This window comes from Diabrotica virgifera, chromosome 2, assembly GCF_917563875.1.
Source record: "Diabrotica virgifera virgifera chromosome 2, PGI_DIABVI_V3a".
NCBI classification, from domain to species: domain Eukaryota; kingdom Metazoa; phylum Arthropoda; class Insecta; order Coleoptera; family Chrysomelidae; genus Diabrotica; species Diabrotica virgifera.
In genome coordinates, this window is record NC_065444.1 from 66,782,254 (window position 1) to 66,807,278 (window position 25,025).

A 25,025-nucleotide genomic window follows, 5' to 3' on the forward strand; every position below is an offset into this window, starting at 1 on the left:
GCATATTTGAAAAGATCACAAAAAACTAAGTCTAATGGTTCGCTTCGATTTTTCGACCAGACAATTTTTTGACTTTAATTTTGAAATTATCTTGAATTTTTTAAGAACTCAACATTAAAAAGCAGGTATTATTAACTTTTAATTATAAATTATTAAAGTTATAGAATAAATACTCATTTTAAAATGACTCAATACTTATTTACCACATTGGAAAGACCCAATAATTAATCACAAGAAAAATCCAGGTCCGGATTAACAAAAAACATAAAGTAATTGTGACCTTGAAACAACACCCTGTATATTGACATTTTCAAAATTTGTTTGCAGATTTGAAAAGACCACAAAAATCCGAGTTTATCGGTCTACTTTAAGTTTTTGTGCAAAAATTGATTAACTTTAATTTAAAAAAAAAAAAAAAAAAAATGAATAACCATTTTCAATTTCGTTGCAAAACGAAAATACAGCTGAACCATATTCCAGCCCAATCAGAGAGTGCTGCAAGCACCTCTACGGGTTTCGAAACTTATTAGTCTCTCATCAGGAGGCACATATGCTGCTCTCCCTGATCCAACCAAAACAAACCCCAGCGTGCAGTCCCGAATTGCAACGAACGAAATGGCATAGATGCCCTAGCGGCAACTGCTAGCAAAAGACTAAGTTTTCACTCTAATGGCATATAGCATATCCCACCAGAATGAAAACAATGGGAACCTTCTCTGGTTACACCTCCGAGGCTTCTACAATTTGCAAGCCATACGGATGCTGAGACTAAGGAAGATGAGGGAATTCTACAATTTACAATTCACGTCCCATCTGCTCAGCGCGGTAAAGTTCCAACGAGACTGGCTCCCTTCATACTCCACACAGAGTAAATGTAAATAAAAAATGAATTCAAAAAATTCGGGACTGCACGCTGGGGTTTGTTTTGGTTGGATCAGGGAGAGCAGCATATGTGCCTCCTGATGAGAGACTAATAAGTTTCGAAACCGGTAGAGGTGCTTGCAGCACTCTCTGATTGGACTGGAATATGGTTCAGCTGTATTTTCGTTTTGCAACGAAATTGAAAATGGTTATTCATTTTTTATTTACATTTACTCTGTGTGGAGTATGAAGGGAGCCAGTCTCGTTGGAACTTTACCGCGCTGAGCAGATGGGACGTGAATTGTAAATTGTAGAATTCCCTCATCTTCCTTAGTCTCAGCATCCGTATGGCTTGCAAATTGTAGAAGCCTCGGAGGTGTAACCAGAGAAGGTTCCCATTGTTTTCATTCTGGTGGGATATGCTATATGCCATTAGAGTGAAAACTTAGTCTTTTAATTTTTAAATTAAATAAACACATTCAAATTTTTAAAAACCCTGAAATTAATAAGCACGTTTTTAACCCTGTATATTGAAATTTTTAAAATACGTTTGCACACCTGAAGATAGCACGAAAAACTAAGTTTAATGTCCCGCTTTAATTTTTTGTGCAGACAATTTAATGACATTACTTTTGAAATTATATCGAAATTTTTATTATGAGTTCCCAGAGTTCTTAAAATTTTCGACATAATTTCAAAATTAAATTCATTAAATTGTCTGACAAAAAAATTGAAGCGAACGATTGAACTTAGTTTTTTGTGCTCTTTTCATATCTATGTACAAACGGATTTTGAAAATTTCAATATACAGGGTGTTGTTTCAAGGTTACAATTACTTTATATTGTTTTGTTAATCCGGACCTGGATTTTTGTTGTGATTTGTAAGTGGGTCGTTCTAATGTCGTAAGTAAGTATTGATTATTTTTAAAATAATCAATAAAACTTTAATAATAGATAATAAACTTTAATAATTTATTGTTAAAAGTGCTTTAAAAATCTGCTTTTTAATTTCAGTCTTTTTAAAAGTATCAATATATTTAATTTCAAAATTAAAGTCATTAAATTTCCTTCACAAAAAATTAAAACAAACCGATAAACTCAAATTTTTGTGGTCCTTTCAAATGTGCAAACAAATTTTAAAAATTTCAATATACAGGGTGTTGTTTCAAGATCCCAATTACTTTATGTTTTTTTGTTAATCCAAACCTGGATTTTTCTTGTGATTAATAATTGGGTCGTTCCAATGTGGTAAATAAGTATTGATTAATCTTAAAATTAGTATTTATTGAATAGTTTTAATAATTTATAATTAAAAGTTTGCTTTTTAATGTCAATTAAAAGTTTGCTTTTTAATGTCAGAGTTCTTAAAAAATTCAAAATAATTTCAAAATTAGTCATAAAATTGTCTAGCTGAAAAATTGAAGCGAACGATTAGACTTAGTTTTTGAGCTCTTTTCAAATATGCAAACAGATTTTCAGAATTTCAATATACAGGGTGTTGTTTTAAGGTCACAATTACTTTATAATTTTTTGTTAATCCGGACCTGGATTTTTCTTGTGATTAGTATATCGGTTGTTTGGATTTTTGATGAGACACCTATGTACCAAGTATCAAAAAAATATACAGGATGGTTCTAAAGTTATGGCTTAGGAAAAAATTGGCCAAATCGATAAAATACCCTGTAACTCGGTTATAAAAGTCGGTAGGGCAAAAAATGTAATATAGCTAGAACCGCCTCGGTGACCTCTATGCACAAGTAAAGTATTTCCGTTTCCCAATGAAACACCCTGTATATAACATCAGTTTATAGCGTTCTGCGCCTTCCGGTTCCTATTTTCCAGCCGCGTCGATCTGTCCAATCTCCTGATCGTAGATCTCTCTCAGACATTCATTTATGGATTCCACTTATCCAGGTAGTTTTCGGTCTGCCCCTTTTCCTTTTTTCCGGGGGTTGCCTTTCCGTTATTAGCTTTGATAGTCGATGTTCTTCCATTCTGTGTAAAAGGTCATACCAACACAGTTGTTTTTGTTGGACTTCTTCTATTATGTTTGTTTTTCTATTCATAATATCTCGTACCCGTTCATTCGTTATATGTGAGACTCTGGAGATGCAAGCCGATCTTTGCCAGAAGTCCATTTCCAGTGCGAGCAACTTCTGTTCTGTTCGCTTATTCAGTTGCCATAGGTTTTACATACATTCAGTACCACGGTTTTAAAAATGCTATTATAAAGCTGTGTTTTCTTTTCTTTTGATAAGGTTTTTGACCAAAGTAGTGAGTTCAAAGCTTCTATTACCTTCTTTTCTTTCATAATTCTTTCCTCTATTTCGAATTCTGTCCTTCCACTTTGTTGGATTCTCGTTCCAAGGTATACATAATCAGAGCTTGGCTCGATAGCCATATCATCCTCTAGTTGTAACTCATTTTTCTGTCCTACACACATATATTTGGTTTTCTCTATATTAACGTATAGGCCCCATTTTTTGTATTTTCGAAACAGCCGGTTTGTCATACATATTAGATCATCTTTATCCTGGGCAATCACCACCTGAGAGTCGTCGTTTAGCCGTATTCCCATTCCAGAACATGATTTCAGCCACTTATTCAAGACCTCATTTATATGGATTTTAAACAGAGTTGGCGATAAGCTGCATCCCTGCCATAGTCCCTTATTCACCATGAAGCTATCGGATAATCTGTTGTTGATTCTTATGTTTGCTTGGATGTTGTTAAATACTTTTTGCACAGCTTTTATTAAAGTTATATTAATAGGGGATTTTCCCAGGACTTGCCATAATTTACAGTATCTTTGGTACATAAACGCAACAGCTTTACAAATGAGAAAATGAGAAAAGTGGTATGGTATCATATTATCTTAGTTAGATCGACGAATAGTAGATGTATTTGTCTGTCTCTGGCTAAAATTTTTTCATTAAGCTGGTTGAGCGCGAAGGAGTTTTTAAAGTTTTTCCGTATATAATCTGCTAAAGGTGCTGGTCACAGTAATACAGCGATAGTTATTGCATTCTTCCTTGTTACCCCTTTTGTGTATTGGGGTTACCCATCCTGTTTTCCAATTTTCTGGTATGTTTTCTCCATTTGTGTAGTTGTTGAAAATTGAGGTTTTTAGTTTGATCAATTTTGCAGTTCCATTTTTTATAAGTTCCGCTGGGATTCTTTCTATGTTAAAGCTATGTTCCTAAAATGTTATGTATATTCTGTATGGGGGTTAAAATGATGAACAAATTAGACACCTTCGAGATGTGGTCATATCGTAGAATGCTCAGAATATGGGCTCAACGCATTTTAAACAGAGAAGTCTTCAGATCAGGTTCAGATAAATTAGATTCAAGTCCTTCTTCTTCTTCTTCTTCTTCAGGTGCCGTGTCAGTATTCAGACGTTCGCCGTCATCATATTTACAAGTTCCTGAAACCACTCTCCATCGGCTGCTGCGCGAAATAATTCTTCTACCGTGGAATCACACCATTGTCTAATATTACAAAATCATGAAAGTTTCTTTCGACCAATCCATCTCTTTCTACAATTGCAAACTCTTGCCTGTCTTCGGGTGTCCTTATTAGCTGTTTAGCCCTGTCTATTGTCGGATATTTCTTAGCCACGATAGTCTTTTTCTTCCTAGTCCTCTGTTTCCCTCAATAGTTTCTTTCAATATTAGTTGAGCATATAGGTACTTATTATTTCTCAATATGTGGCCAAGGTATGATGTTTTTCTTTCACTGTGTTGAAAAGTTCTTGTTCCTTGTTTGAAAACGTAGTCAAATTTCGAGTTTTATTCAAGAATCACAAAGCAGTTTTTTTATTTTTTCGAAAGATTTTTTGGCCTGTTTCTTCTCGATCTTATTTCTAGATCAGGATTTAGGCTGCTATCGATCCAACATCCCAGTTATTTAAATGTATTGAAAGGTATGGCATGACAATATTTCAAGAGAATAAGAGGCAATGTTGGAGAACAACAGACAGTATTGCAAGTAGTGCTAACAGAGCCCAAAACTAATTTAGTGTACTTTTTTAAACTTATCTCCAATTTATTTCATTTCTACATAGGCTATTTATGGTTTTATCACGTGTAATTTTTCAGAAATTGAGTATAAATCACTGAATGACTCAGAACCTACTGATCATTGTTGTTTTTAGGTACAACTTGCTGGCGAAAAAATATGAAGTGGCAAAATCATTCTGCACAAGATGCATCCTATTAGCAGAGAAAAATAACGAGTACCAATGGTATATTAATGGGACAGTTTTACAAATGAGAATATGTATCAAGTTGATGAATAAAAACGATGCTATAATAGAAGCTAATAAGGGTATAGAGATGGCCAAGGAACTGCACGATAAAAACTTGGAGAAGTATTTACAAAGGTAAATTATTTAAAAAACTCTAACAAGAAGTAAAAGCACAATATTTATTAAAACTTAAAAATCCCAATGGATTGAATAAAATATGTCCAATTCAGAACGTTTTCAGACCTATCGGTCCATCATCAGTGAATGTGCATACTTGCTAAATAGCCCCAGAACCAAACAATGGTTGAATTTAAAATTCAATTTACATTATTTAAAAATAATATTCAACAGGCTAAACGCCGATGTTACAGGATATTGCCTATGGGAACATGGTGAAACCCTACCAAAACCTCAATCAACCATCTTAGGCCTAAGATGGTTGATTGAGGTTTTGGTAGGGTTTCACCATGTTCCCATAGGCAATATCCTGTAACATCGGCGTTTAGCCTGTTGAATATTATTTTTAAATAATGTAAATTGAATTTTAAATTCAACCATTGTTTGGTTCTGGGGCTATTTAGCAAGTATGCACATTCACTGATGATGGACCGATAGGTCTGAAAACGTTCTGAATTGGACATATTTTATTCAATCCATTGGGATTTTTAAGTTTTAATAAATATACCAATTTACATAGAAGTGGTTTTACTTCTTGTTAGAGTTTTTTAACTATATGGTATACAGCCAACCTAGGGAACTTCCCTTTTAGTAAATTATTTAGGCAAAAGTTATAGTCTTTTTAAACAAAGTTGTATATACTTCAGCAATTATAGTAACATATTAATTAATAATTACAGTAATAATTATTAATTAATTTTTATTTTTTGGTGGACTGCCTGTATTTTAGACAGGAATGAATAGTTTTATTAAAAAGAATTGGCAATGCGATATGACTGAGTTAACCCTCCTCGCCCCAATCAATTGTATCACTCAATTGTCATACTCAAGAGATGGGCAAGTCTCTTGGGCTGGTAGTCCAGAAAGCCACTGCGCATCCGCTAGGGAAAATATTCTAATTCGGATTTCTTGCACAATCTTACTTAACAAGGACTCCTATTAACAAATTTGCATGTTGCCAGGACCAAAAGGTGGTCAAAAATTTTTTAAACGTTTTTTTTTTTGTTTTTTCCTAAAATGATTTTTCTTTGCATGGAAAAAAGTTATTTTAGGTTTTTTGGATCATTCCAAACAGAAAAGGTCTTTAGTGACTTTTCTCTAAAATTGATAGTTTTTGACATATAAGCGATTAAAAATTGAAAAGTTGCGAAATCGGCCATTTTTAACCCTCAAAAACTATGTGAAAAACTGAAAATTTCAATGTTGCCAAGGTAGATAGATATTCTTTAAACATCGATCCATGAAATCCCGAAGAGTTTTTTGCAATACAGTATTCAAAACTCCTTTGTTTTTTAATTGCTAATCAAGCGTGCGCGACACTATTTTCCACCGACAGTATGGTGCAAATGAAAGGAATAAATTCGTTATTTCGTAAACCGGCGACTTTAAGGAAAAATCCCGAAACAGGTCGATTTTTATTTTTAAGTTATGATATTGTGGCATATATGGTATACTAGTGACGTCATCCATCTGGACGTGATGGCGTAATGGATGATTTTTTTAAATGAGAATAGGGGTCGTGTGCTAGCTCATTTGAAAGGTTCTTCAATTCTCTATTCAGTAATATAAACCTTTATATAATTATTTATAAGGGTATCCAAAAGATTTTTATTAAATTAAATTATTTGACAGAAAAAGAAGTAGAAGGACACCCTGTATAAATAATTATATAAATGTTTACATTACTGAATAGAGAATTGAAGATTCTTTCAAATGAGCTACCACACGACCCCTATTCTCATTTAAAAAAATCATCGATTACGTCATCACGCCCAGACGGATGACGTCACTAGTATACCATATATGCCACAATATCATAACTTAAAAATAAAAATCGACCTATTTCGCGATTTTTCCTTAAAGTCGCCGGTTTACGAAAGAACGAATTTATTCCTTTCATTTGCACCATACTGTCGGTGGAAAATAGTGTCGCGCATGCTTGATTACCAATCAAAAAACAAAGGAGTTTTGAATATTTTATTGCAAAAAACTCTTCAGCATTTCATCAATCGATGTATAAAGAATATCTGCCTACCTTGGCAACATTCAAATTTTTAGATTTTCACATAGTTTTTGAGGGTTAAAAATGGCCGATTTCGCAATTTTTCAATTTTTAATCGCTTATATGTCAAAAACTATAATTTTTAGAGAAAAGTCACTAAAGACCTTTTCTGTTTGGAATGATCCAAAAAACCTAAGAAAACTTTTTTCCATGCAAAAAATATAATTTTAGGAAAAAAACAAAAAAAAAAACGTTTAAAATTGTTGACCACCTTTTGGTCCTGGCAACATGCAAATTTGTTAAAAGGAGTCCTTTTTGAGTAAGATTGTGCAAAAAATCCGAATTAGAATATTTTTCCTAGCGGATGCGCAGTGGCTTTCTGGACTATGGGTTAATACTCTATTGCTTGCTTGCTTTCCCGAAGGAGAGTTTTCAGAGAAAGTTTTGTTAGTAGCTATTTGATTTTGGAGTTTGTAAATTAATTCAATAATATTATCTTTTTTAAGGTGTATACTCGTAATATCAGACTTAGAATTTGACGATCACACCGGCAGGAAGCAACTACAAAGACGACAAGAGAAGATTTTGGCGTTGATGCAAAGCGACAAAATCAAGTCGGAATTCTCACATTTGTTCAGGATCATGTCTGCTCAACCAGATAGTAGAAGAATGAATATAATTCCTGGAATGGGAATGAAGAAGAGCAGCAGTGGACCCATGAGTAAGTGAAAGTCTAGAAAGTCTATAGCCTTCGAGGGTGAGGTATCAATAATTGGTAGTTCTATTAAGGAAGCAAGTCTTCTTAGTTCCACGCAGTTTCATATAGAGAATAATAAGATGATATTTATAGTTAGTTTACAAGTGTAACTTGGGTAAGGGTAAGTATTTTCCAAAATTTTTCACTTGTTCTTCCTAAGCATTTCTCTTTTCAGCATCCCTGTTCCTTACTTCTTCTATTCGCTGTTCCTCACTTCTTCTATTCTCTTCGCCACTCATTTTTGTCCATTGTGTATCTTTCTCTCTCAGTCATCCATCTTCTCCTGGGTTTTCCTCTACCTCTCTTTCCATCAAACAGCTCTATCGGTCCTCACACATAGTTTTTATTTCTACGTCTGACGTAACCAACCCATTACAGTCTTTGTTCGTGAATCCTTTTTTAGACTGTAGTGACCCTGAGTCTTTTCCTATTTAAATCGTTCTTGACCCTGTCCCCTCTAGTATTACCCAACAGCCACCGTTACATTTTTATTTCAGCTAGTTCCGTCTTGTTTTTCTGAATCTTCTTTACAGGCCACACTTCACCGCCGTACACCAACGCGGGTCTCACCTCACTCTTATATATCTTTTCTTGTTGCAATTCTCCTATGTTTCGATCATAGGGTACTACGCTCATTCCCTTCCAGTTAAACCAACAAGCCTGTATCCTGTTGGCAGTTTCTTGATATAGTACCCCATTTTCCGTTCTAGAGGAGCCAAGATATTTAAATTCTCCTACGCGTCCTAGTTTTTCACCAAGCAATTCGATATCCCCAACCATTCCGGTTCCTTCCAAGCACATATACTTTGTTTTCGACCTGCTAACCTTAAGTATTTTCTCTTCAATAGCACTTCTCCAACCCTCCAACATTTTTTTTGCTTACCTCTATTAACATGATATCATCATCTTCTTCTTCTTCTACGGCACTACAGCCCAAATTGATCCTTGGACTCCTTTATTTTTTGCATCCACCCTTGCTTGTCTGTGGCTGCTCTTCTCCATACACGGACTCCTAAAAGGGCTTGTGCGTCGCTGTTTACTGTGTCTTCTCAGCGTTTTCTTGGCTTTCCAACCGGTCTCTTTCCCTGCATTCTAGCATTCAGTGCTCTTTTTGGTAGCCTATCCTCTCTCATTCTTATCATATGTCCGGCCCATTGCAATCTTTGTATTCTAATGAAGTCTGCCAGGGGTGCACAGGTCCTAGTATTCTCATCAGTACTTTCCTTTCGAATGTGTTGAGTTTGTTTTTGGATGTTTCTTTCAGGACCTAGGCTTCACTGCCATAGCATGTTATTGGTCGAATTAAAGTTTTATAGATTCTCATCTTTGTATTTCGGTGGACACTTTTAGACCGAAATATATGGGAGAGGGCAAAATAAGCTCTGATTGCCTGCGTTATTCTCTTCCGTATTTCTCCGTCTTCTGATCCGTCGACATATATTTCTACTCCCAGGTATGTAAACTTTCCAACCGTTTCAATGTCATCTTCATGTATAATATTTTATGGGACTATATTTCTTTTCTTCTGAGTCATCATTTTTATTTTTTCTGTGTTAATTTCCAGATCTAGCATTTTTGTTTGTGTTTTTAACTCTGCGTATGTTTTCTGTGTTCCTGTTGATGTTCTACTCTTAATATTAATATCGGTTGGTCAGTAGGTTTCCTCGTCCAGTTTGCATTTGCCTAACCGCATACTCCAGTGCCAGGTTAAACAATGTTGGGGCCAGCCCATCTCTCTGCTTTAGTCCCTGCGAAATTTTGAAAAAGTCTGTCCGGTGGTTTTGTATTCGTACACATGCCTGAGTTTCATCCATTGTGGCTTTAATGAGTCTTATTAGCTTGTGTAGTATTGCCAATTCAGCCAATATATAGTATATTTTGTTCCTTTTGACTGAGTCTTATGCCTGTTTGAAGTCTACAAACACGTTGTGAACATCAATATCGTGTTCCCATGATTTGCTTAAGATCTGTTTGACGGTAAATATTTGATCCAGTGTCGATCTTCCCCGTCGGAAGCCCGTCTGATACTCTCCAATAATATTTTCTTCTAGTGGTTGAAGCCGCTGGTTTATAATATACGTGAGGACTTTATATGCTGTACATAGTAGAGAGATTCCACGGTAGTTTTTGCACTAGAGTTTGTCTCCTTTTTTATAGATCGGGTATACTATACTTTTCTTCCAGTCATCGGGTATTTTCTCTTCTTGCCATATGTCTTTGATGAGCGCGTGGATGTGACTTGTTAGGTGGTCGCCATACCTACCTTATACAGTTCTGCTGGTATTTCGTCAACTCCTGGAGCTTTATTGTTTTTCTGGGCCTTAATAGCTTCGAGAAATTCCTCTATAGTTGGAGCTTCTTAAGCTAATGTATAAAGGTGGGAAATATCGTAATGTATGTAAATTTATTTATTATGTATAAGTTCCATCTCTTTTTATTTCATAACGGATTATGGTTTCCATATTTTGCGTTATTTTGCCGATTATTAGTGCGCTCGTCACTGTATAGGTATGACAGCAAACTGATAGGACCGTAGTTTTTTTAGATCTGTTATGTCTCCTTTCTTTTGTAATAAAACAATTAGCCAAGTCGGGATAGCATTTGACCTTGCATTAGGAGCTGCCCCAAATTTTATTTTTCTAATCTTTAGGGAGGGTCAATATTAGTATAAATTTAAAATCTCGACTGAATTCCTCCGTTGCGTTAGCCGCCATCTTGATTTTAAACGAGAACCGTTTTTGCTCAATATCTCCGCCATTTTCAATTTTGTGACAAAAAGTATACAAACTGATATTGTTGAAAATGCGATTTTCTATAGTTTCATTTATTATAATTTTTTTCGTGCGGTCGATATTTTCCGAGTTATGAGGGGAAAATAGTGACAGTTGTAGCATAATTATTGAATTATTGAATTACCTCATTTATTATTAGTTTTACAACAAATATATATCTATACAAAAATGAAGAGAATTAAATTTTGTATAATTTTGATGGCGTACATTTTTTGATAAAATCAATATTTAAGGTAGTACGTATGTGGTAAAGGTGCGAGCGTAAGACCTGATTGATTTTGTAGCAATTGTTTTTGTTCAATATCTCCGCCATTTTCAGCTTTTCGACAAAAAGTGTAAAAACTGAAATTGTTGCAATTACGATTTACTACAATTTTTCGATAGAACCAGTGGCGGGTCTACAAGGGGGGGGGGAATGAGAAAATTCCCTCCAACAGGGTCCAAAATTTAAAAAAAATTGTTGAAACATCACGATATATTAGCTGACATAAAACTTAAAATATCGACAGACAAATTCAACCAATCAAACCCGCTAGTTAATAAAATTAAGTGAACTTAATGCATTTAATGTCTTTTTATGTCTTTTATATACTTAGTCTGGTTGATGTTTTATTGGAAGTTTCAAAAATTGTATAAAATATAATTCTCTTTATTTTTGTTTATGTACAATTATGTCGTAAAGTTAATAATAAATGAGACAATTCAATAATTATGCTTCCCCTCCGCTTCCATTATTTTCCCCCTTAACTCGGAGAATATTGATCGTATAAAAAAATTGTGCCAAAGAAATTGTAGGAAATTGCATTTCCAACAATTTTCTTTCCCACCATTTAGGTTGAAAAGTTGAAAATGCCGGAGATATTAAGCAACAACAGTTCTCATTTAAAATCAATATGGCGGCTAATGCAACCGCGGAATTCAGTCGAGATTTTAAATTTACACTACTATTGATCTCTGCTAAAGGATAGAATTATAAAATTTGGGGCAGCTCGGAAACAAAATTCAATTCAATAATTATGCTTCACCCACCACTTTTTATTATTTTCCCATGTAACTGGGAAAATATTAACCGCATGAAAAAAATTGTTAAAAAGAAATTGTAGGAAATTTTACTTTGAACAATTTTAGTTGAAAATGGCGTAGATATTGAACAAAAACAATTGCTATAAAATCAATCCGGTCTTACGCTCGCGCCATTACCGCATACGTACTACCTTAAATATTAATTTTAGCAAAAAAATGGAACAAATCAAAATTATGTAGAATTTAATTCTCTTCATTTTTGTATAGGTACATATTTGTTGTAAAACTAATAATAAACGAGATAATTCAATAATTCAATAATTATGCTCCAACTCTCACTATTTTCTCCTCATAACTCGGAAAATATCGACCGCACAAAAAAATTATAATCAATAAAATTATAGGAAATCGCATTTTCAACAATTTCAGTTTCTACACTTTTTGTCAAAAAATTGAAAATGGCGGAGATATTGAGCAAAAACGGTTCTCGTTTAAAATCATGATGGCGGCTAACGCAACGGTGGCATTCAGTCGAGATTTTAAATTTATACTAATATTGATCCTCCCTAAAGATTAGAAAAATAAAATTTGGGGTAGCTCCTAATGCAAGGTTAGGCCTGTTATTCGTCTAACCCGACTGGACTAAATGACTGCGTTGTTCTGTTGAGGATTTTTTTTGTCACTGAAATTTTTTAAGCACAATTTTATATTATATACCAAAAGCATTTGATAACCTAACTCAGTATCAGCTCCTGGAAATATAGAGATTCTGCTTGCAGAAGTTCTAAAACGTCCCTTGCCTCTATAGTTATTGTCAATTTTTGCTTTTACAAAACTGTCATCTTTCATTGTAATTAAATGAGTTGGTTTTATTTTAAGTGTTCATAAAAATTCAACTAACAAAAATCTTTCCTTTCAGAGAAACAGTCACTTGCTTCACGTAACAGTAACCGACTGTCGGTTTTAGCCGGGTTCTAACGTATCCATGACAAGAAGGAGGAAAGATTTGACAAGCAACTCTTTCCAAAAGCCGGCCGATTGTTTACCTATTTATCGAATTATGTTGTATAGAGTTTAATGGTGTGATAGTGTTAAGTATTATCACTGAAAATATGAATCATGAAAGAGCCTAGAATCTTATGAATTACAAGAAATACCCATAGAAGACATTACACAACAAAATCAGAATTGTGCTAATTGCGGATGTCTTATGCAATAATATGCAGATACATGGACAGACAAAGATAAATGAATAAACCCTAATAATATTTACGACTAGAAGAAACTGCGTGTAGTATTTAGAGTAGTACTATAATTGTATGTATAATAATTATAATTGTATGTATTACCTGTATTGCATGTAAAGATAAATAAAAATAATAAAACATGTTTCACAAGTATTTCAGGTCCAACCATAGTACTCTGGGCTAATTAGCAAAATACAAGGAAAAGTTATTTACCAGCAATTTTATTGCTGGAATCGAATCTTATGATTGTATATATTAATAATATAGGTATGCAAAGTCCGCAGATAGTGTGCTACTTTTTTTTATAAACAAAATGGCGCCCGAAAATCGTATTTTTTTCAATTTTTGCTCTTTAACTTCAAAGATTGTAACTTTACACCAAAAACACTCAAATAAAAATTCACTGTAATTAAATTCTGCATAGAGAGGTGTATTTCTCAATTTACTTCGACGAAAATTTTCCCCGGAAAATGCGGGTTTTTCCAAGAAAATTTTTAATTTTCAACTAAAATTTTAGATAAGTAATTGTTTATCAATAATTAAATAACTTGATTATATAAAAGATTCTTTCGTATAGATTATAATTCCAGACGTCGATTGAAATTGAATTAACAGTTTAACAACAATTGAATTGTTAATTAAAAATTTACGGTCGCTATAATAACAACAATAATTATGACACATAAGAATAACTATAATTTTTGTATAAAAAGACACTGTACCTATCTAATGTACTTTACGGAATTGAAATTGGACTATTTAAGCGGCCTCAGTAATATTTTAAAATTATAAACATTTTTTTGGCTTACAAATAGAATATCTCGGCAAATATTAAATTAAATTAAATCATGAAAACGGTATAGGAAAAAAATCTGCAGGACCCTTCCTCTAAAAGAAAAAACGTTTAATTGGGATGAGTGGCTCCTGAGATACAACCGGTCAAAGTTGACCGGCATTTATGGCAAATAGATCGACAATAGGATCATAATTTTCCAACCATCACCTTTTTATTTTTGTCCTCTTTCTTCACACCAATTTTCATATCTTTAAAATACTCATAACATATATTATTATAATAAAAACTATCGATATTACGAGTGAAAATTGCCAAAAATAGCAAAATTCCAGTCAAAAATTAGGTTGGAGAAGATGTAATCTCAAATTTCAAAATCGGTATACGTTAAAAAAATGCATTTTTTTGGCTTCCCATGGAGCAATTTTCTTCACTCTTTTTCTGTTCCCAAGTAACTCGAGTAGGGCCATCTAACTAACGCATTATTAAATGTCAATTTTGCTTTTGTTTTATTATAACAGATTAATTTATTTATAAGAAAAGAAAACTACATATTTTTTCCAGTTGTAGACTTTTTTTTAGATAAACTTACTACAAGTGTACCTTTTAACGTTAAAAACACAAATATTCTCATTTGAAAGCTGTATAGTTACTTAAACAATCTTTATTTAAACAAATTTAAAAAATTTGTTGTAATAAAAAAATTAATTTATTATAACAAACAAAAGCAACTTTGACATTTTTAATAATGGGTTAGTTGGATGGCTCTACTCAAGTTACTTGATAACAAAAAAAGAATGAAGAAAATTGCTCCATGGGAAGCCGAGAAAATGTATTTTTTTAACGTATACCGATTTGAGCTTTGAGATTACATTTTCTCCAACCTAATTTATTATTGGAATTTTGCTATTTTTGGCAATTTTCACTCGTAATATCGATAGTTTTTATTATAATAATATATTTTATGAGTATTTTAAAGATATGAAAATTGGTGTGGAGAAAGAGAACAAAAATAAAAAGGTGATGATTGGAAAATTATGATCCTATTGTTTATATCTTTGCCATAAATGCCGGTCAACTTTGACCGGTTGTATCTCAGGAACCACTCATCCCAATTAAACGTTTTTTTTTAGAGGAAGCGTTCTGCAGATTTTCTTCCGTTTTCATGATTTAATTTAATTTACTATTTCCCGAGATATTCTATTTGTAAGCCAAAAAACTGTTTATCATTTTAAAATATTCATAAGGCCGCTTAAATAGTACAATTTCAATTCCGTAAAGTACATTAGATAGGTACAGTGTCTTTTTATACAAAAATCATAGTTAATCTTATATATCATAATTATTGTGGTTATTATAGCGACCGTAAATTTTTAATTAACAATTCAATTGTTGCTAAACTGTTCATTCAATTTCGATCGGCTTCTGGAATTATAATCTATACGAAAAGATCTTTTATATTCCCAAGTTATTTAATTATTGATGAACAATTACTTATCTAAAATTTTAGTTGAAAATTAAAAATTTTGTTGGAAAAACCCGCAATTTCCGGGAAAAATTTTTCGTCGAAGTAAATCGTGAAAAACAGGTCTCTATGCAGAATTTAATTACGGTGAATTTTTATTTGTGTGTTTTTGGTGTAAAGTTAAAATCTTTGGAGTTATAGAGCAAAAATTGAAAAAATCACGATTTTCGGGCGCCATTTTGTTTATAAAAAAAGTAGCACACTATCTGCGGACTTTTCATACCTATATTATTAATATAATATACAGTCCTAAGATTCGATTCCAGCAATAAAATTGCTAGTAAATAACTTTTTCCACAAACGGTCTATTCTCCGATAATCTGCCCAGACTATAGGTACTTGCGCTGTAAAATCATATCTTAACTTGTCTATCTACTAGGGCGGTCCGATAAGTACTTAGCCTTCAAACGAAAAACGAAAATTTTGGAAAGGTGATGATTTATTTCTGAACGTAGTCTCCTCTTAGCTCGATCTACTTGACCCAGCGGCGCTCCAACTTTTTTATCCCGTTTGAAAAATACGTTTTCGCGAGGTCTGCAAAGTAGGCTTCCATGGCGGTGATGAACTCTTTATTCGACTTAAATTTTTGCCCAGCGAATGACTTTTTCAAGTTTGGAAACAGAAAGAAGTCGTACAGGCCCAAATGTGAAGAATACTTTGGATAGAACAGCAGTTTGTATCCCAATTCGACCAATTTGGCCATGGCGATGGCGGTGGTGTGAGCCGGATCGTTGTCATTGTGAAAGGTTATTTTTTCTTCCCCAGTTGAGGCTGTTTTTCTGAAATTCGGCGTCAAATCGGGCTAATAATGCGTCATAGTAAAGCCCTCTGATCGTTTTACCCTTTTCCAGAAAGTGGATATAGATCACACCTTGTGAATCCCAGAAAATGGTGGTTATCGGCTTTTCAGTCGATTAGACAGTCTTCGCCCTCCTCGGAGCACCTTCACGGGGTGACGTCCACTGTATCGACTGTTCCTTGGACACTGGTGTATACCAGTGCAACTATGTTTTGTCGACGGTTATGAAATATCGTAGAAACTCATTTGCATTATGCTTCAACAACATCAGACACTGCTCTGAATTGGTCTCATGGTTGCGTTTATTGTTTGAAGTTAGAAAATGCTTTTTACGTCCAAAATTTCATCCAGGATATGACCAACGAGATCTTTTGAGATGCGTACTATATCACCTATCTCACGCACCTTCAGTTGGCTGTCTACCAATAAGAGATCGTGTATTTCTTTCACATTATCCTCAGTGGTAGCCGTTTTCGAGGCACCTGGGAGTGACTTATCAAAAACCGACGTGCCACCACGTTGAAATTCGTTAAACCATTTATTGATGGTTTCCATCGAAGGAGAAGAGTCATCGTTTACAGCATTCAAGAGATTTTTGATTTCACTGTGGGATTTCCCTTTTAAAAACAAGAGTCGAGTCACCGACTGATATTGCACTTTTTTCATTTTTCTAAAATGAAACAAGAGCAATATCGTAGTAGTTATCGGACCACCGTATTGTCCCCCATTTGTTCCTTTAGAAAACAATTCTAAATGTGATACTGACTACAAACCATACATACTCTAGACGTTCCACGACGATATCGTACGTTCGAATCGAATTAATGCCATCTCTTAATTGGAAAGGCAATTTTATTGACAAATTATAGTTACGCGGTAATTTCAAACTAAAAATTTTGCAGGGTTTTTTTTCAATCAAGACAAGTCAATTATTGTCATTGTACACTGGGTGTAGGTACCAATCAAACTGTGTTTTTTCGCAGAGCTCATCACTCTGTGGAATATTCCAGCATTTATAAAATACTGAAGTTAAAACGATATCCTCATATTTTCTTAACATTATATTTTTTTATTTATTCGCTTATATTGGATAATAAAATACATACGTTTCTAATAAACTTTAGTTAGTTAGAACATAGGCACGGATCACTTAGATCGTGGGTTCAAACCCCACCCGGTGTCAATTGTCGGAATGGAACGTTTCATCGCCGCCGGTTCATCGCCACCGTTTCGATGCCGCCGGTTCATCGCCAGTCCATTTCATCGCCGGCCGTTTCATCGCCAGTTAGTCAGTTGATCTTGTATTATGGGAGATGACACGACACGACGTTAAATTCAGTTCAAAACTTATGACAAATAAATAGATAAAAAATACTATTATATTATATTAACTTACTGTTCTATTTCTACTTCCCCTAAATTTGATACTAAACAGTATTAAATTTGTAGTGTTAAATTATATTTTATATTATAAAAGTTTAAAAGTCTATTAAAAGATTAAGTATGGCAACGGGAATGGTCATATCTCGCATTTCCTAGAATTCCTAATTAATACTAAAAATAAATAATAAATGTAACTGTCGAAAATTGGTCGAAAATTCGGAAATATATCAGTTAGCGATTAACTGACTGGCGATGAACCGGCGGCATCGAAACGGCCGGCGATGAATCGGCCGGCGATGAACTGGCGGCATCGAAACGGCGGCGATGAACTGGCGGCGATGAAACGTCCTAGACCCGTCAATTGTCTAGATCAGTAATTCTCAATCTTTTTGATTCATGTACCACAAAATACAATTTACTATTTTTGTTACCACCTAACTGAAATAGTTCTAGGTAATCTAATTAACTATAATAATTGTGGTGCTGATTTTGGCTGTTTTTGCGTTTTGTGTACCACCGCAAAGCATGATATGTACCACCAGTGGTACATGCACCACAGATTGAGAACCCCTGGTCTAGATATTTATTAATTTGGCTGGTCTTTACTATTGCTATGATATTCCATCATAAAATTTACCTCTGTTACGTTGTTCAAAGATATGAAATAGGCTAATAGGCAACTAACTGCGTTGACTTGCAAGACTCTTGCTGCAAGACCAAGACCAAGACCAAGACCGGGACCGCAATACCAAGACCAAGGCCAAGATTAGGTGTACTGGCGCAAGACCAAGACCAAGACTGTTTAAGTCTCGTCTTGGTCTTGCATTTGGGCAGCACTACAGTATACACATGTTAGGATACTTTTACTGCTGTTAAAATATAGTTTTACGCTGTTACCGGAGGCGTGCTGTAGGGATATATACATCCTTCCCCCTCCCTTTCCTCCGTACAATCTACACCACTGTCGTAATAATCATTTTCGCGTAAATATCTTCCTTCTGTCTCAATGCGCTAGAGTAAGTACTTTTTAAGATATTTGCATTTAAATAAATGGTTTAAATTAGAATAAAGATATTCTTATTGGATTCATTACCTTTAAACGCAAATAACTTGAAAACGAGTTACTCTATCGCATTGCGACAAAAAGATAACACTTACGTAAAAAGTACCGAAAAATCAAAAAACATGCTGAAATTATTATTACGGCGTAGATTGTGAGGGGGAAAAGGAGGGAAAAGAAGTATAGATCTCTACAGCACGCCCTTGGTACCAGCGAAAAACTACCTTTTAACACTAACACTAGTAAAAGTATTCTAACATGTGTAATCTGTTTGTCAAGTTAGAACAAAAAATTGGAAGGTTTTAAAATAATGGGCTAAAATGTTCCTCTGCAAGGAGGAATATTTTTTTACTTAAGTGTTAAATCTTCGTATTTTGTGGTAAGGTTTCTCAAGTTACTATAATACTATAATATAGTAATATAATATTATAATATGCCCATATTATGGACAATTCTTAATAAAACACCCTGTATATTTGGAAATTTTGGTAGTAAGTTGTGTTTTGTAATTGGGGCTGAAATAGAAATATAAACAAAATCATAGTTTTACTGAAAACTTCAAATATTCCAATTTGTTTTCAAAATGCCAAATAATAATAATTAAGCCATAAATTGTCAGGTAAAATACAAAAATAACCCATTAATTTAATTGTCAATTGTCAATAGTTAAATGTGACAAGAAAATTGACTCAAGGCAACATATATGTATTGGAAAGGCAAGTAATTTGCTGTCTTGACCTTGAATATTTACGTGAAAGGTCTAGAGTACGTAGGTATGGTTTGTGATACTGACAGTAGGCGACAGTAAAAATTTTGTCAATATAATATTATATAATTTACCTATACTAAAGATTGTTTTTAACCAAGAGGAGTGATTCAAATTTACCGCGCTCTATTGCAGTTTACTCCACTGTTATAACATTTTGACACTAATGACATTTATCAAGTTTTGACATTAGTGACATTTCATAGGTTAATTAAGTTATATCGGCGATTTTTGTGTTTCTGTGTTATTCCTTTAATGTTTAGATTGTTAGTCTAGACCAGGGCGCATCTGTAAAAATATTAGTGCATTTGAACGTTGAGAGGTGACTCAAATTTTTTTGCAGACATTGCTTGAAAATAACTCAAATAATAATATTTGAGTTATGCTCCCTCTCAAAAAGGTCCGGAACATTGTTTAAATAATCAAAATGTCAAAAAATGAAGGAAAAATTCGATTATTTTCTTCGTTTTTTGATTATAACTTTAAAAGTATTCATTTTCAAGAAAAGTTGTCATGACATAAAAGTTGAGTAATGAAATTTGCTACAATATAGAGTTGGTTAAAAATTAAAAAAATAGTCACCCTTGTTGCAAAGTAGCAAAAATTGCGAAAAAACCATACAAAAACAAGTATTCGCATTTTACGGTTTTTAACCATTTATGCTACACTTAGGACCTTCATATTTCACCCAGAAAAACTTTATGATACGATAAAACAATACTGTAAATTTTATTAGGATCGGTTCAATAGATTTTGCAAAATAAATTTTGAAATCCACCTTTCGCAAAAAAAATTCATTTTTTCAAAATGTTACAGGACTGAAAATAAAGCAGATAGCAAGTTGAAATTTGTTTTGATTATAGAAGTGTACTATACCTTTTATCTGAAATTTGCAAAATTAAAATCGATTAACTATCACGGCGTCAGAAATTTTTTTAAATAATCATTCATTATTGGTGTTACGCGCAGGACAGCGGATAGTTTGCTCTGATTGGGCATTCCAATGACCTTTGATAATGACTGATACATTTTAATTTTTATTACATTTCGATATAAATAAATAAATTTGTGTATTGCAAAATAAAAACACGTACTCTATCCTTTGAAATAACACTTTTTTTCGCAAAAACTTTCTTTGTTCATATATTTTAACTTAGAAAATAAAAGTTTATTATTTTTAAACATATGCAATTGTTTAAACAATATTTCACAAACAATAATAAAGTTAGTTTGATTTTTGTGGAATTAAAATATTAAAATACAACAAAATATAGAGTAAGAAAATAATATATTAGATAAAGATAGGAAGAAATTTTGGTGGAAATCAACTTGTGTGAATCGAACACCGCTGTCCTGCGCGTAGCACCAAAAATTAATGTTTATTTAAAAAATTTCCTGACGCCGTGGTAATTAATCGATTTTAATTTTGCGAATTGCAAATGAAAGGTACAGTACACTTCTATAAGTAAAATAAAATCAACTTGCTATCTGCTTTATTTTCAGTCCTGCAACATTAAAAAAAATGAATTTTTTTGCGAAAGCTAACTTTATTTTGCAAAATCTATTGAACCGATCTTAATGAAATGTACAGTGTTGTTTTACTATATCATAAAGATTTTTTGAGTAGAATATGAAGGTCCTAATTGTAGCATAAATGGTTGAAAAACGTAAAATGCGAATAATTGTTTTTGTATGGTTTTTTTCGTAATTATTGCTGTTTTGCAACAAGGGTGACTATTTTTTAAATGTTTAATCAATTCTATATTGTAGAAAATTTAATTACGCAACTTTTATGTCAGTACAACTTTTCTCAGAAAGGAACAGTTTTAAAGTTATAATCAAAAAACCAATAAAAAATCGAATCTTTCCTTCATATTTTGACATTTTGAATATTTAAACAATGTTCCGGACCATTTTGAGTGGGAGGATAACTTAAATATTATTATTTGAGCTATTTTCAAGCAATTTGTGCAAAAAAATTTAAGTCACCTCTCAACGTCCATCTCAAAACAGATGCGCCCTGGACTAGTCTGCTTTTATATAAAAAGCAGTTGTTTTTGGAACTTTTTAACGACGTAATAATTTAATATAATATTTATGGATTACCGTTGAGGGCCGACTAGATCAACCAAAAAAGAAGATGTATTTGGTTATTATTCTAGTGACTTTCTTGGGTGTGAATATGTCTTTTTAGTTTACTCCTCCTGGTTAAAAAATAAACTAGTCTGTTTTTAAACCAAGAGGAGTAATTCAAATTTCCCGCACCGTAAAGGTTGTTTGTAATTGGTCCAACGTCAGGCAAGTTTACTCCACTGTTTACACCAAATTTTGACACTAATGATATTTATGAAATTTTGACACTTCTGTCATTATATAGGTTAATTAAGTTATATCGGCGATTTTTTTGTGTTTTCTGCATTATTTCTTTAATTTCTAGATTTTAAGGCTACTTTTATATAAAAAACAGTTGTTTTTAGAACTCTTTAGCGACGTATTAGTATAATCCAATATTTATGGAGTACCATCAAAGCCCGATATGATCAACGAAAAAAGAAGATGCATTTGGTGATATTTCTAGTGACTTTCTTGGGTGTGAATCTGTCTTTTAGTTTACTCCTCTTGGTTTAAAAGCAAAGTGTAGCCAACTATTAAATTTAATAACGTTGGCATAACCACGTATCTGTCATGTGTCATGTATCATCTGTCATATGTTCCTGGCCTCCGCCCCAAAGATCTTATACACATAGATTTGGGCAACTCGGAAAAATAGCGTAACGCGGAACAGTTCGGGTCGGTGGTCTATCTATCTCTCTCTACCGGCGCTTAGCTTTCCCTCTCTAACATATGATGGCTGCCACCTCTGTGTAACTGTCGTTCCATTGCTCCCACCTCTTTGTAGATAGCTCACACTCGCACTACAGACAAAGATAGCTAGACCACCGTACTTGATATCGGCGTTACACCCCGATGCATTGAGTAGCATATCCCTAGCCAGATCTATTCTCTTTACATATCTCTGCTCCGCCCGCCTCCGCCAATTTTTTTTAAGAGTTACTTTCTTTTCTATTATGTATTATTATCTAACCTCTCTGTAAAGTCACTGACTTTATAATATTATATACCTATAGTCTGTTTTTAAACCAGGAGGAGTAATTCAAATTTCCCGTGCAGTAAAGCTTGTTTGTGATTGGTTCAACCTCAGGCAAGTTTACTCAACTGTTATAAAATTTTGACACTAATGACATTTATAAAATTTTGACACCATTGTCATTTCATAGGTTAATTAAGTTTTATCTGCGATTTTTTGTATTTTCTGCGTTATTCCTTGAATTCCTGCGTTTTTAAAACTCTTTTGGGACGTATTAGTATAATATTTATGGTTACCGTCAAAGGCCGATATGATTAACCAAAAAAGAAGATGTATTTGGTGATATTTCTAGTGACTTTCTTGGGTGTGAATATGTCTTTTTAGTTTACTCCTCTTGGTTTAAAAGCAAAGTGTAGCCAACTATTAAATTTAATGACGTTGGCATAATCACGTATCTGTCATGTGTCATGTATCACCTGTCATATGTTCCTGGTCTCCGCCAATTTTTTTTCAGAGTTACTTTTTTTATTCTATTATGTAACCTATCTGTAAAGTCACTGACTTTAAAATATTATATACCTATAGTCTGTTTTTAAACCAAGAGGAGTAATTCAAATTTCCCGTGCAGTAAAGATTGTTTGTGATTGGCCCAACCTCAGGCAAGTTTGCGCAAAACTCTTTTGCGACGTATTAGTATAATATTTATGGTTACCGTCAAAGGCCGATATGATTAACCAAAAACGAAGATGTATTTGGTGATATTTCTAGTGACTTTCTTGGGTGTGAATCTGTCTTTTTAGTTTACTCCTCTTGGTTTAAAGAAAAACGAAAGAGCTTAGAAACGTAAAATATTTTATACATATTTCCTACGTACAAGAGAATCAGTGGCGGCTGGTGAGGAGGGCTATAGGGCACCGCCTACCCATATAAATGGTTTCACAACACCCGATAAAGGCATGCGGTTACCATGGAAACGGCACGTGTAACTATAATATTTCTGCATATATTTATTGAATCTGCATACCTCAGACATGTAATGAAAAACAAAAGATGCGATTGTTTACAACTACTATGGTCTGTTTATAAACAGGAGGAGTAAACTAAAAAGACAGATTTACGCCCAAGAAAGTCACTAGCAAAATCACCAAATACATCTTCTTTTTTGGTTGATCCTGTCGGCCTTCGATGGTAACTTTGATGTACGTGAACACTGGAACAGGGTAAGTTTTGATTGTGGAACAGGTAAAAAATTTGGAACGTTAGACTATGAAAACGTCCATGTATTTTGTCGGACAAAACTTCCAATTGATTTGTTACCCTTCCACTAAATTCTCATGCAAAAATTAGACTGGTATTTATCGCCAACTGGGCATTTTAATAAGTCCGACGTAGACCATGTCAAATAACGGGAATTATGACAGGTGATAAATAGCAGTCTGATTTTTGCATGAGAGTTTAACGAAAGGGTAACAAATCAATTGGAATTTCTGTCCGAAAAAGTATGTTCCACAATTAAAACTTCCCCTGTTCCAGTGTTCCCGTACATTAAAGTTTGTCCGACTAGACACCGTTAAGCTATTAACAAATTTTCAGCTTGCTGTTAATCAACTTTTTTTTTGGTACGCGGGATCCAGGCCTAATAAAAACAGACTAAAGTCTGTTTTTAAACCAAGAGGAGTAATTCAAATTTCCTGCGCCGTAAAGCTTGTTTGTAAATAATTGGTCCAACCTCAGGCAAGTTTACTCCACTGTTTCCACGTATTTTCTTCATTATTCCTTTAATTTTTATGGATTACCGTTACCGATTACGTTAAGGCCGATATGATCAACCAAAAAAGAAGATGTATTTCGTGATATTTCTAATGACTTTCGTGGGTGTGAATCTGTCTTTTTAGTTTACTCCTCTTGGTTTAAAAATAAAGCTTAAAAATCTAAAAGTTAAAGGAGTAACGCAGAAAACACAAAAATTCGCCGATATAACTTAATTAACCTATGAAATACCAATAGTGTCAAAATGTCATAACAGTGGAGTAAACTTATCTGAGGTTGGACCAATTAGGTACAAACAAGCACTATGGTGCGGTAAATTTGAATTACTACTGGTTTAAAAATATCGCATAGTCGAGGATAAGATTGAGGGCAAACGTGGACTAGTAAAAAGACCAGTTAAAACAAATATGAGACTGGAAAGATTTTTGCTCGAACGATTTGCCGAAAAAGAACCAAAACAGAGAATAATTTGCCAAAATTATTGCCGATCTTCGATACTAGAAGACACTCGGACAAGAAAAATACTGTAGTCATTAAGTATTACAGCATTATTAAAGCGCAAACATATTTTTGGAATAAATTTGAGTTGACTTACCATTATCTTTGCATTATTTCGAAAAATATGTACTTACCTAAAAAAGAAAAACACAAATTAGTCAACATTTTATGTGTAATAGTTTCAAATAGAATTTTGTGTAAGTTTGTAGTAAGTTGCCACCAAGTACCAACGTAA

At 33.6% G+C, this 25,025-nt stretch overlaps 1 protein-coding gene across 1 annotated transcript in view; it reads left to right on the top strand.

The window, feature by feature from the left end:
• The window catches only part of LOC114329919 (outer dynein arm-docking complex subunit 4-like), a 42,383-nt gene extending 29,133 nt beyond the window's left edge, over positions 1–13,250 (top strand). The window contains exons 4-6 of the mRNA XM_050643704.1: positions 5,018–5,245; positions 7,796–8,010; positions 12,781–13,250. Coding sequence (XP_050499661.1) covers positions 5,018–5,245; positions 7,796–8,010; positions 12,781–12,839 — 502 coding nt within the window. The 3' untranslated portion in view covers positions 12,840–13,250. The remainder of the gene's footprint in view (positions 1–5,017; positions 5,246–7,795; positions 8,011–12,780) is intronic.
• Positions 13,251–25,025: the final 11,775 nt, after the last annotated feature.